This window comes from Truncatella angustata (genome assembly GCF_020726525.1).
Source record: "Truncatella angustata strain MPI-SDFR-AT-0073 chromosome Unknown BKA67scaffold_2, whole genome shotgun sequence".
In the NCBI taxonomy this organism is placed as follows: domain Eukaryota; kingdom Fungi; phylum Ascomycota; class Sordariomycetes; order Amphisphaeriales; family Sporocadaceae; genus Truncatella; species Truncatella angustata.
The window spans coordinates 1,955,506-1,969,424 of record NW_025763382.1 but is presented as its reverse complement, the minus strand read 5'-3'; the positions used below and the strand labels follow the sequence as shown (position 1 = coordinate 1,969,424).

At 51.1% G+C, this 13,919-nt stretch overlaps 3 protein-coding genes across 3 annotated transcripts; 2 read left to right on the top strand and 1 right to left on the bottom strand.

The window, feature by feature from the left end:
• Positions 1–1,088: 1,088 nt before the first annotated feature.
• Positions 1,089–4,127, top strand: BKA67DRAFT_655089 (WD40-repeat-containing domain protein; the record flags this gene model as incomplete). Its single annotated transcript, XM_046106680.1, has 1 exon — positions 1,089–4,127. One exon carries the CDS (start codon positions 1,089–1,091, stop codon positions 4,125–4,127), a length of 3,039 nt encoding a protein of 1,012 aa, XP_045961014.1.
• Positions 4,128–5,141: 1,014 nt separating this feature from the next.
• BKA67DRAFT_514092 (Rgp1-domain-containing protein) lies at positions 5,142–7,676 on the top strand (the record flags this gene model as incomplete). Its single annotated transcript, XM_046097626.1, has 1 exon — positions 5,142–7,676. One exon carries the CDS (start codon positions 5,142–5,144, stop codon positions 7,674–7,676), a length of 2,535 nt encoding a protein of 844 aa, XP_045961013.1.
• Positions 7,677–8,488: 812 nt separating this feature from the next.
• BKA67DRAFT_532030 (uncharacterized protein) lies at positions 8,489–13,532 on the bottom strand (the record flags this gene model as incomplete). Its single annotated transcript, XM_046099472.1, has 4 exons — positions 8,489–9,747; positions 10,071–12,671; positions 12,724–13,051; positions 13,302–13,532. 4 exons carry the CDS (start codon positions 13,530–13,532, stop codon positions 8,489–8,491), a joined length of 4,419 nt encoding a protein of 1,472 aa, XP_045961012.1.
• Positions 13,533–13,919: the final 387 nt, after the last annotated feature.

The window sequence follows — 13,919 nt, the reverse complement described above, 5'->3', positions numbered from 1 at the left end:
CAAATGCCAGACAAGGCTTCTAAGAAATGCGTCGATGAGCTCATCTGGGACCTGACGAACACTTCTCCGTACTGCCATTACCTGTGAGAACATAAGTAGAGCTAGCCTTAAAAAAAAAAAAAGAAAGAAAAAAAAAAGAAGAGGAGAATATTAAAGAAAGGAGCTGTAGGCTGTGGGTGCTGGGGTTTAGTGTGACCGGCTGGAGGGAGAAGTGCTTGCAGCAAACGATTGTGATAGAACCATGCCATTGACTCCCAAAAGAGCCAAAGGTAGCCAAGGATTAAAAAATTACAGCCAATAGGAAAGGATGACGACTGGCAGACTGCTGAACCGAGAAGCGGTTTTTAATTAGTTTATGCCTTTTCCGGCACATGGCTGCTGCTGATCAGTGCCCAGCCAACCCCGGACGTCCCAGACTCTCGCTAGCGACAACAAAAGCAAATTGAAGCTAAACTGGGTTTGTCGGCTCACCTACAGCATCCACCGATTGATTGAGAGATGGATGGTCTTGAGCCGTTATCCTAACCACCACCTTTTCCACGCGCAAGCCTTTCCCAGCCAACAATAGAGCCTCATTTCCACGCGCAAGGCTTGCGGTTTTGAGGCGAAACCGCAAGCGTCCGTAGACAGAGTCGGTACTATTATGGTCCACATGTTCCCTTGATGATTGCTTAGACCTTGCCTGCTTGCTCTGCTTCCTCACTTCCCCGTCTTGGGGATTTCCTTTCGCGTCATTGTAAGTCAAACACGACAAAGGATTCCGCATGCCTGCCAGCCAATTGACCCCAATAGCGTTCACTAAGCGCATACAATTTACTGCCCGAAATTTTTGAAGTACGGCACCATTTCCTTACCAACAAACAGACGGAAGCGACCCAGCCTCTCCCCTCTCCCCCCTCTCCTCCTCTACTTTTAGAGTTCATCTCAACCACTATATATCACTCGACGTAGAAGTTCTCTCATATCATACCTCCATGATCCCACGGTCCAATACAAAAAACGATCGACTGCCAATATCTCTCGAGTCTCAAGTTCAGATCGCCTCCGGCCAATGCCAGTCAAGATCTACATTGGTCCATGGCTAAAGGATGTCTTCCACCCCCTCCAACCGGCTGAGGTTGACGCCATCCAACTCCCCATTTCTCCAACGTCCAGCGAGATCGCCGTTTCGCGGCCGACCCGCGCCGGACCCCCGCTTGTCTCTGAAGCGTGTCATAGGCACAACCTGTACTTCACCCAACGGCTTCGATACGTGCCAGAATTCCTTCGCATACCTCGCCGGAGGAGCAGTAGTAGTCGTGAATGTAGAAGGTGAAAGGTACCACCAACGATTCTACAGAGCTAGACCGAGTGCAGTGCCAGTCTACAGCACGACGGCCCAGTCACTCGACCGCTCGACTCCTACAAATACACCTAAAGCCAACGATAGCAGAAACAGGTCTTCCATAGCACCCAGAGACTCCTCTTTTGGCGTGAGCGATTGGGCGGAGTCGCCCAGTGCCAAGACATGGACAAGTCGAGAGCGCATCAAGGCAGCAACATGCTTGTCGTTGAGTCACGATGGGAAATACCTGGCAGTCGGCGAGACGGGCTATTCCCCGCGTGTGCTCATCTTCGGACTGCAAGACTGCTCGTCGGACAGGCCACTTGTGTCAATAAGCGAGCACTTGTATGGCCTTAAGGCTGTAGCGTGGTCTCCTAATACCAAGTACTTGGCATCACTTGGTTCCGCAAACGACGGCTTCTTGTATCTCTGGAAAATCGACCCGAAAACTGGTGCTGCAAAGCTCTATCAGCAAAACCGATGCGTCTCTTACGTACGAGATATGATTTGGATGGGGGATAATCTTATCACGTTAGGCGTTCGCCATGTCAAAGTTTGGAAGGTCGAAGAGCCAAAAGCTCCATCGCCCACGAAGACGAGATTTGGAGACGTGGGAGCGTCACCGCAACCCCAGAAGACGTTGCCAGGTCGAAACGCAATCTTGGGAGAATTGATAGAAGCTACTTTCTCCTGCGCCGTTGCGCTCGACGATACCAAGGCCATTATCTGCACCGAGTTGGGGGACATCTGCCTCCTTGACGACAAGGCTAAGCAAATGAAGCTGACAAAAGTCCTAGATATAGGCTTCACGATAACCTCTGTTGCGATGAGAAATCAAGTCATTCACGTTGGAGGCAAGTCGGGCGATTTTGCCACTCTGGACCTGAAGCTATTTCTCGAAGCAGATGCTGGTTGCACACTGGCGACGTCGAAATCAACCTCAGGCTTTCTGAGTCTGGGGTTTCTTGAGAACAACTTGGTGACTGTCGACGAAGATCATTCCATTGATGTGTGGAACGCATCATACATCCCAGGATGTCATGACGAGACGACTACTCGTACGCATATCCCAGGAAACGGGGATGCTATGCATGGTGTCGGCGCGTTTACGCAGCCGAATGAGTCCAAGACCGCGTTTTACACATGGTCTAGTTCCGGTAGCATTAGGTTATGGGATACTGATGGCAATACCATAGAGTCGTTCAGCACAGGTCTTGAGGGGGCCAACTCCCAGAACGAGACCGATCCAGTCAATCAGATGACTGCTGTCACAACCACACAAAGCAATGATTATTTCGTCACTGGCGACAAACTGGGCATTCTTAAAGTCACGGATGCCAAAACAAAAGAGTGTGTATTCGAGACGAAAGCGCATTCTTCTAATTGTCAAAGCGTTGCGACTTATGAGGACGACTCTCGATTTCTCATCGCATCATGTGGTCGAGATAGAACGGCACAGCTATTCCGTCGGGCCTCCAGCAATCATTTCGAGCTTTTCCAGACCCTTGAATTCGCCGCTAAGGTGGTACAAGTCATTATACCAAGCTCGGACAAGGTCATAACGTGCTCGCTTGACCGATCCCTGCAAATTCACGAAATCGTTTCGAAAGAAACAGACCCGGGCGACCTGGCTGCCTTTCCGGTGCAATCACTACCACTGAAGGCATCGCCGACTTCAATGGCCATGGCACCAAATGGTAAACAGATAATCGTGTCCCTACTGGACCGTTCGATCTGCATCTACAATATTGAGACGGGCAAATTATCGAGTTCCTTCAAGTGCGCTGATGAAACAGCAGTTGAATCAGTAGTACTTGACTCTCTAATTTGCCGCCCTGCGACGGAAAAGGAACCTGCCTTCTTGTTGGGACTGTCAAACACAGACAAGTCAATCAGGATCTACGATGTCACTACTGGCAGCTTCCTGGACCGCGAATGGGGGCACACGGAAGCAATCACCGGAGTAACCTTGGTTCAAGAAGCTAACGACGATAAGAAGGTTGTCAGCGTGGGTTCCGATGGTACTATCATGATTTGGAGTCTCGATTTGCAAGACCAGATAGTAGGTTCTGTTAGTCGCGATCCATCACCTGTGAAGGACGTTACTGCTGCTGCTCGAGCTCCGCTGAGGCGTATCCTCTCTAAAGCCGATCTGGCTGAGTTCCAACGACCTCAATCGGCTTCGTCAGGACGGCGGTCACCTCCCCGCACGCTTGCGAAGCGACGGTCGTTGTACAACTTGACCCCTTCTGGTCCCTTACGGACGCCGACTAGCACCGCCCAGCTCAGTCCACCTGCTATTGACGAGGGTACGCCGACTAGAAGGACGTCGACCAGCAGTCGCACAGGAAGCAGCCCGCCTGTTAGTCCCAAGTCGTCGCGGGCTGCTAGGCGCCCATCGCTGCCGGCTCTGAAAAAGACGAAAAGCAGCTCGAGCTTGAGAGGTTCGATGAATCTTCCAGCGACCACCGAACAACTATGCCGTACCTTGCGATCATTTCGAAGGAAGCTCGAATCTGGCGACTCCATCAGTGATAATATCTTAGCGGAGCTGGATCAGGAGCTTCGCCTCACGTCATTAGCCTTGGGCGACAAGGCGAAACACAGCCGTGAACTCGGCAATTCCTTACTTGACGGTATTCTCGACCAGTACTCTACAAAGTTGTCAGCAATGCTCGACGAGAAACTACGTCTCAACAGCCAGTCGTCAGGACGAGAAGACACACCATCGCCAGAGGACCCAACCCGGCCGGTGTCTCCGGGAGTTGGATCCATTTCAGCCAATTCTAACTACAGTCAATAACACACACCTTTCCTTACATGTACAGTATTCTCAATCGAAGCGTGTCTGGGAGCGATCCCAGTCAGGGATGCGCTCCAAATGAAGATAACGCAGGCAAGAAGCTAGAAGACAGAGGGCGTTCTGGAGTTGTATTTTAACATAAGAGTCTTGGATTAGATTCCATGAGGCGTTCAGGTCTGCCACAGGACAGTCATTACGCAAAACGGGCCGGGATACAGACATGATACCATTGGGTAGAGGAAGCGGGAGTTGAAAGAAGCGCACGAAATGCGCGGGTTCGGGGCATTATTTTATCACTTACGGGGCCTTGCTTTATTGAATGCGATTGAATAAGTTCGCAAACTGGACCGAGACATTTTGAGATTGTCGGCTGACATCTATGCGTGTTCATCTTGCATCGTGGTTTCGCGGATTCATCCTCCGGGCCTCCCTACAAGTCTATTTGATAGGTAGGCAACCTCGCGGATCTGTACCTAGTCTTATCTTAGCATGGGGTGCAGGTGCTAATGACGCCTATCTAATGGAGCCTTTCAGTGGATTCAGGCTGTGCCTCAGGCCACTAGCCCCCGTGATGCCGGTCCCATCCAAGACATGATCCCTACCTCATTGGCTTCCATTTACGTGCGCGATCGTCTCCCATAGCTTGCTTACAGTACAGCTGCAATACTGCAGCTAATATCATGAATCCCTAAACCAACTGGGGCTGCTACATGTTCAATCGTTCTTTTCCGCGACGCGTCTTCCTATTCAAACCGCCAATTGATTTCCACCTGCTCTTGCTGCTTCCGCAACTCGTCTGACCTAGCCTTGTCAATGGGTCCCTAACAATGTGTCAATCGCAACGCTCATGACTGAAGGGAATAAACCCACTGGACTCTGAGAAACCCAGTGGCTCTGTACTCCCCATATCCGTACCCGTACTGTATTATACTGTACCTTCATTCCGGCCTGCTCATCCGGCTGGGCGCACCGATTTGATATAGCTACCGACGACGACGACCACCCATAACCATCATGCCTCCTTCGGATGCAATCCCGGGGAACATCCGTGTCTTCGTGCATTGGGACGACAATACCGTGTTCTCGGGCGAGGAAATAAAGTGCCGAATCACCTTCAAAAACGTTGCCCAACCAAATAACCACGAGCGCTCTAGACAGCCGTCCCCCCTCCTAGGCACCCCGAGGAAGCCCACCTTCAGCAGCAGCAGCAACAGCAATGGTCTGACGCCGCCCGTGTCCGGAAGAGGAGCGGGAGCAGGAGGAAGGGGTCACCGTACGACGCTGAGCTTGAACGTCCCCAGCGGCCATTCGAGGAGCAAAAGCGGAAGCACGCCGACCTGGGTGCCGCAACCACCACCACCGACAACGGCAAGACCGGGACATGCGCACAAGCGCTCGATTTCCATTGTCTCTATCGGCTCGACCACTTCAACCGCTACAGCGGAGGACCCGTCACATAGTAATGGCTCACGCATGCTGCCGCCTCAACGGCCAGGCAGGGGCCACGGACGATCGTCGAGTTTGCAAATATCACCAAAGGCGAGCGTCCTCTTGAACGGGCCACAATCTGCAGCATTGCCGCAAAAGCCATACGGAGCCGGCGGCTCTCAAGCGTCTCCAGTCTTCAACAACCACTCCTTCCCGCCCTCTCGATACAGCCAGGGGCGCCTGTCCGGCGTTAACACCATGCCGAATACCCCCGGAGCTGCACATGGGCCAAGGAAAAGCCCACTGCAGATGCCCGATTGGAAGTTCCCAGCGGTGCGCTCGCCCCTCTCCGAGTATGGGGATAGGTCGCCCGGAGGCCAGGACGAAGACTACCTAGGCACGCCGGCCTCGGCTACGGGCGGCCATATCAACCAGCCGGTTCGTTCCAGAGATCCGATTCCTGCCGTCGTAGAACATGCGGCCCCTGCCCCGGCCCCGGTGGCGCGAATACTATCTACCAGTAGCGTAGCCGAAGGGACGCCAAGGAGCAGTGGTGACTTCTACTCCTTGAGCAACAATTCGAGCGAGACATTGGCCTCGGAATATTTGACACAACCACCACGGAATGGTGCAAGGCCGCCACATTTAAGGAAGAGCTCTGGCTTGTCATTGTTGGGACAGCAGGCAAAGTTGCCGGAAGCTCTGATGATGGGTTATGCACAAGTCCAAGGGTCATTCACGTTGGACGGATCACTTATTAATCTAGGGCCCTTCGAGGCGGTCAAGAGAAAGGCCGTTGTTGGCGGACAGGGTGGAGGAGTCATTGGCCTTGAGCCGTCGAAACGCGACAGCGGACTGCTCAAAAACTTCGGTTGGGGCTCCTGGGGCAACTCAATCGGCGAGCTGCTAGGCGCCAACGAGCTGAGCAGCATCAAGGAGATGCGTGGCACTGCAAGCACCAAATCGATACCTCTGCTTTCGACGCCACAGTCAATTCTCTTTGTGGATTTACAACTTGCTCCCGGGGAGAGTAAGTCTTACGAATATTCGTTTAAACTGCCAAAGGGCCTACCTCCGACACACAAGGGCAAAGCTATGAAGATCATATACAGCCTTGTCATTGGCACACAAAGGCCTGGGGGCACCAGGGAACAGCAGGTCAAATCGGTGGAGATCCCATTTCGCGTGTTGGGAAGCGTGAACAGCCACGGCGAGATTCTGGGCCATGATCTCATGTCACCCTACATCATTCTTCGAGACCTGGCAAAAGTGCAACAGCTGGACAAAAACGCGACAAACTTGGAAAGGAAGAAGCCCAAGCCCGCACAGCCGCCGGGTTCAACGCTGCAGGGATTTCTAGGATATGTGGACGAACTTCTTGATCGGCCAAGGAATGGCGCCGGCCTTCTTTCTCCTACAGCTCACGGGCCATCGTCTCGACGGCCTTCAGCATTTGAGGAAGCAGCCACAGCGCGCGATGCAATAGACCTTGCTATCCTGCGGTCGAACCTCTCCTCGTATGACACCGGCCAGAGTACGAACCGCTTCGAGATTGCTCGCAATGGACAGCGTGTCGGTGTCGTCATGCTCGCCCGGCCTGCTTACAGACTTGGCGAGCAGGTCAGCATGGCTATCGACTTCACCAATGCTGACGTGCCATGCTATGCCGTCCATGCATCTCTCGAGACAGCCGAGCGCGTTGAGCCGGCCTTTGCGCTGCGCAGCGAGGCTAGCGTGCACAGGGTGACGCGCAAGATATATGGGAGCTCTAGCGAGGCCACACTCTTTTCGCGCAGGGTGGTCTTCAGCCCTACGATCCCGATCAATGCCACGCCGGAGTTCATGACGAGTGGCCTAAGCCTCGAGTGGAAGGTCAGGGTTGAGTTCGTGGTGCCGTCGTCTGGCGTCGAGTCCGAAGAGGCGGAAAGGCGCCAAGACGGCCCGCACCCGCTGCTGGAAGAGATCTCGCGGGACGACAGGGGAGGCTTGGTCATGGTCGCCGCGGAGAATCTGGAGTGCGAAAGCTTCGAGGTCGCAGTGCCGCTGAGGGTGTACGGCGCTGTCTGCAACGGGCTTGAGAGGCTCGAGCGAGACGAGGCCGAGACAGGCCTGGCTGTATAAATGCATCACGTGGGAAAGCGACACGTAACTACGTGTCTGTAGATAGTACAAAACTTCGGGGATAAATTCATGCAAGCATATTCGGGCTGATCTGGATAAATAGACCTGTCGGTTACAAGAGTCACTTGGAACTAGACCGGCGACATAGCGCAGCGGGAGGATCGAAGGCGCTTTGGTGTCGTGACATACCTCTTGATTATACAAGCTCCGAAAGGGGCGGCCGAATGGCAACTTGATTCTTCCTAGATCGCCGTCCACTAGTCTTTTCAAGGCCAGACAGCGGTAAAAAGGCTGGTCATGGGAACGGAGGTCGTTTCATCTCATCGTGAACTATCTGGATAAGTGGTCCCCGTCTGTTTGTTTGATGTGACCATATACATATATGTAATGCATCGTGCCTGACATGTTGTACTGTCACTAGACGCAACCTGCCGAATACATAGCTTTTCGATCTAGTTCTTGGAGCATCTCTGACTCGAGTTGCTGTCAGGCTTAAGAATTGCTGTGACAGGAGAACTGTTCTAAGCTCACATGCCTCGCCGGTTTCTTCAAACACTTTGAACTATCCGGGTCTTGTCGAGAGATTCGAGAATCTTGTCGAGAGACGACACGCTCTCTAGGAAGAGCGGCCGCTCTTTTGTGCCAGAAACTAATTTGAGTGTAGACTAAGCGATAAAATATCTCGATGATCACAAGAAATGTAACATATCCAGTCACACTCTGGGCTACCAGGACCTGATTCGCGTCCTTGAGGTCGCTCCGTCGCGATTGGTGCATGCTAGATGACTTGGATAGCATAGCTGCGATAGCGTTTATTCGTCGACCTCCATCGCGTCCCCATCAGCTTCTCGCCTGTTTCTCCTTCTCAGGACGTCATATGCTCTCTCCGCCGCCCGGGTGATGATCTCGTCGTTATACAAGCCGTCGCCGACCTCCACCACCATCTCGCCCCCTACATATACTTTGCACCTGATACGCGTCATGTCGTCCTCTTCTCTGCTGACCTCATATTTCACGGTCTTTTCCACAGCCAGCACCCCAAGCTTGTTTTTCGGATGTATGACGTCGACATTCTGATCCAGAACCCTCTCAAGATATGGCATAATTCCAATGCGCTCCACAATCGCTCTGCAACAGTCCAGGTTGCCCGAGTCCAGCCACACGGCACCAATCACGGACTCGAAGATATCGGAAAAGAACTTGGGCACATGGAGATGTGCAAGAAGGGCCCATGGAAAGGTGGGCGATCTCCAGATGGCCTCCAATATGGCTTCACGTTCTAAAGCGTGACGCTCTTCAGTGGCTTTCTGCAATGCACCGATCTCTGGTGAGGTATGCCGCATGAATTTCCAGAAGGGAAACCTCACGGTTGTTGAGACTGGCTGGCCATCAACCACATTCACCGTCGTCTGCGGCAAACTCCATTCCATGCCAAAGAAACCCAGGAGGTCGGCATTGACGCAAGCAGCACGGAGAGTTGTCATCATGCTCTGCGAGAGGTTTCTTTCCCAAAGCTTCTGAATAATAATGTAATCCAATATGGCGTCGCCAATGAATTCAAGCCGCTCGTAAGTTCTGTCGCTAGACAAATTCATGTTATATGAGGCATGTGTTACTGCTTCGACAAGCAAGTTTTTGTAGGTGAAGCTGTAGCCAAGTAGTTCCTCCATAGCCACTAGATTGGTGGGAAGGCAGTCTCTGTGTTCCTTTGATAATAGAAGGAGATGACGACCTTCTTCTAAAGTGTGCCACCTATTATCTGGAATTAACAGACGAAGACACTGCAATGACTTCAGCATTCCCGACTTGTCCGTCCCACCGTCCTGGTAAGATGCACCAGTCAGGGATTCCACAATATCGGCAAGAACTTTTGTCCCTAGTTTCCTGTTACCAGCGACTTCTTCAAGCAGGGCCGTCTCATCCGCATAGAGTGGCTGCCACTTGTCGCCAGAAAACGCTTTTGTTATGATAAACTTGTCTATTCCTGTTTCTTTAGTAGACCGGCAGAGCCGCGAGTTGGACACGATTCTCGCTCTCATTTTGGAAAGATAACCTTCGGGAAACTGCGGATCTTTGGTTTTCGTGTTAGCCTTAGCTTAGGGAAGGGGAGAAAAGTAAAAGAGAAGAAAAAAACATAAATAAATAAATAAAATAAAACCAAGAAGGATCAGGCAGTGGAGGCGAGAATTAGCATAACCGCCTCGAGACTCAGCGTTGATGTTATCCGATACTATGCCAGCAAGTTCATCAACTAGGACCAGCAGGTTTTCTTTTTTCCGTTCTATGAAAGTGGGTGGCTGGTACCCTACACCGGGAATGGCAAGACTCAAGGCAGCTGCGCCAATTCTTGTGTCCACTGCCTTGACAAGGCTGGCGAGAAATCAGAGTACTTACAGTTAACGGCAACGCTGATTGTGGAAAGGAGCTTCAAGATGACATCACCAAGAAATTCCAGCCTCTGATAGTTCTCAGCTTCCCGAGCCGATGAAGCACTGATTGCTGCAAGTAGCAAAGACAAATCTCGGAAGCGAAGCTCTTTGAGGACAGTTTCGGAAAGCTCCTGCGTCACTAAATATATATCTATCATATGGATGATAGAAGGTATCAGAGCACCGAACTGCACATTGATAGCTAGTGTCGAGTCCATACGACAACAAGAGACTGGCCAAGCTGTCTGATAAGGCTTGTCTGAGGCTTTTTGCGTACTTGAAACCGCACGAGATCTGTGAAGGAAATCGCGCCGCCTCGGCCAGTTTCGCAGGGCTAACCAAGGGCCTTCCGTGCTCTCTTCCTCAAGCACTTTCCGGTAGTAGCTACTGAGCTTTCTGCTGACAAGGTTGTCCGAAGGTTGAGACGGTAGCCATTGATCAAAAAAGTACGGCGCGCCATTGGCGGTGTTCCTCACGAGATATGACAAGCGTTCGACGTCGTTCAGCTCTGGAGTAAAGGGGCGACTTCCATGGGGGAGCGTGAGAGTAGATTGTGATGCTGCAATAGGACCTGATTTTGAATGGAAATGTAATACATGTTGGGCCTCTTCTCTAATGTTCAGTCGTCTGTGCCCCATCGCCAAAGCCAAAAGTGCCATTGTGTCTTTTGGTGAGTCGCTTGGTCTTCCTGAGAAAATGTTGCTTGATTCTTCCGAAGAATCTCTTCCTCTTCTTGGTAAATCATTTATTTCTACTAGAGGATCACTTGTAGTTCCTGTGCTGTATGTGCCTGGCTGTATTTCTACAACCCATGGCTCATCGTTCCAGAAAACTTGAAATGGTGGTATTGCTGGGATAGCAATTGGTAGGGAGAGGTCAAATTTGCACAGCAGCCTACCGTTGTCAGCTAAGCTGACGGTATTTCGGACTCTCTCAGTCACACCACAAAGCCTCGCGATACGTGGCCACGGATTCCACCTTTCTCTAACCTCTTCTTCAGGCAGTCTTATCTCAGGGCTTTGGATTAGTTCTTCCCCCTTGAACGGCAGTAAGTGTTCGTTGACAAATCCTTCATCATACAACATCCTATATGCCTCGAATGCTGCGTCTTTGCAGGCCTTTTTCTCGGAATACCAGGAGCAAGCACCATCTATCCGGCGTAAATGAGGTGGCAAGGAGTTCGGTAAAACGACAGTTGCCCTAATCAGGGGTGGCTCTGATTTTGTCCGAGTCGTATACTGCCGGGAGAAAAGATAATAGGGCCTGCATTCCACATATTGCTTGGAGAATAGTGTATTGCAGAGATGTTCTAAGTGGCCCTTTGCATGTTCGATGTCCATTTGGTTTCCTGTTGTGGTAGAGAAGGTGGGAAAGTAGTCGTCTTTTGACTCCTCCAGCTGATTGAGTTTCCAATTTTCCCGGCCCTCCGCTTCATACTTCTTTTTCATCTCCTCTTCGAGATCTTCCCACGTCATTTGAGTATTGGGGCCGTTCTCATGAAGTAGAATAAGTTTGGAATTCTTTTCCCGAGCTCTTCCACGACGTTGTATGAACGACTTCAAGTTGGAAGGCTTATCAAAACAAACGACAAGATTGCAAGCTGGCACATCTATTCCCTCTTCGAGCACATTTGTAGCAATCAGGAGGTTTATTTTGCCCTCGCGAAAATCCTTCAGGTTCAGAAGACTGTCTTCCCGATTCACCTCGCCAATCTCTCCTTTTCTCGACGCGCTTCGGGATAGACCGACCATTGTGCCAATTCTATAACGGATGCGTGTCAATGGATGGGACGAGAGGAGGGCATGCAAGACGGTGACTGTGGCAGTTTCTTCCACAAAGATGATGCCCAATGCGTTAGTGGGACATGCCAGCAGTTGTTCTATGAGCATCGTAACCTTGTGTGTTACTGGAAGGTCGCCAGTTCTGTCTACTTGAGGCAACTGCACCCTCCTCAGAATATTTGCGAGGTATTGCTTTTCCGCAAGAGTCCAGGCGGCTAGAATGATGTCGTTGTTGTTTACTGAGTTCAAGAATTCGGTGATTGCGAATTGTATATAGTAGTCAGCAGCCCAGGTGCCCAGCTCGCAGCGAATTGTCTTGGTCCTCCGACACAGCGATCTTATCTGCTTGATAGAAGGAGTAGTGTCTTTCTGCACAGCTCCGCGGAGCTCCTCTCTACTGCGGTCCACATGTATCCCGCTTTGAATCTCGAGTTTTTTCTGCTGAATATAGGGATCGTGCCTGATATTCATGGCGTTGCGAACATCCTGCAGGCTTTTCATAGCATGAGTAGTAGTGAAAGCGACGGGATCTGAAACTGGATCGTACGGGACGAGTATCATTTCTGGTCGATTCACCTGGGCGAGGAGCTCAGCCCTGTGTGTGATGGGGGTTTTGCACACAGCATCTAAAGTTGCTTCGATCCTTTCCAGACTGTCTTCTGAGGTCTTCATGACTGGACTTGCTGTCAGACCAAGAATTGCCGGGATATGAAGACCTGCTTTCTTCGCTTTTCGATAGTGACTCATAACCTTGCTGCCGGGGTTATTCCCAACGCAGTTGTGCGCTGAATAATTAGTTGTTGAGACGAAGTTTAGAGTTGATGGAATGGGACATACCTTCATCAAGTACAATGAGCGACAATATCTCCATCGTTACAAACCCATGCAATAACGCTTGACTGAGGACTTCTGGTGTAGATACGACGACGCTGACATTGGCCAAAAAAGCATTCCAGACTTGTGCACTTGACCACGCCTCCGGGCCATCGTTGCCACTTAACATCTTGGTTGCTCCAGAGATTTGTGAGCTGACGACATTGAACTGTTGATAACACAAAGCCACCGTGGGGGCCAGGAACCACACAATCTTTCCGGGCAGTGACCGAGCAAGCTCAGCTTGAATACGCAGAACGGCAACTTGGGTCTTCCCACTGCCAGTGTCCATCTGTTGAAAGTCAGCATTACTGTTATGTCTGAGTCTGGGTACTCTGTGTAGGGTAGGGACTGTGTGAGAGGCAAACTATCGTAAGTAATCTGCTATATATTCCATGAAAGGAACATGACGTTTTTGGGAAAGCCTCTTCCTGAATAAAAACTTCCAAACCCCTCCCGGGGCGAATATTTTCAGGCAAACGATATCACGAATCTCCTTCTGTCGGCCTGTCGGAATACGATCATACCAGGTGTGAACGTACCGCGACAATAATGTTCTGATTGAGGCTTGCCTCTAACATCTCTAGTTGGTAGCCTCGTGCGTGCAGTTTTGCTTCTTCCTGGAACTCTCTGTCCCCAGCTGCGGGCGGGGACGGGGCAACAGGTGCAATAAGTTCTTCGACCGCAGGGGTTCCGACATTCTCGTATACTGGTGGTATAGATGATTCTGATGAGCTTCCAGTCTCCCATTCCTCAAACGAGTAGTTCTCCATTGTCAGTTCCAGACTTGAACAACTGGTAGGCACAAAGGTTCGTTGGTGATAAATCGCCTTTTCACGGATGTTACATGGAAATATACCGAAGATTTGCAGATGCCCTCAGTGATTCGGCGGTAGTATAACAAGGAATACTACGAGCGACCATATCCACGCCAGTAGAAGGCCGAGTCTATGCGAATGTGTGGGCTTTTGTAGCACGGCTTGCGTACAAGTTTGAACCGCAATGAGCAAAGACAGGTGGGGGTATTTGTTGTTTTCCGTGAGTAATTTCAACAGTTCGGGAGGGAATAACAAAGAAGGAATAGAAAGCTTGAACAACTCGTGGAGTTGAGAAGCGCAAACAGCCTCGTACTATGTACGTAGGTACTGTGTACGGGCGCC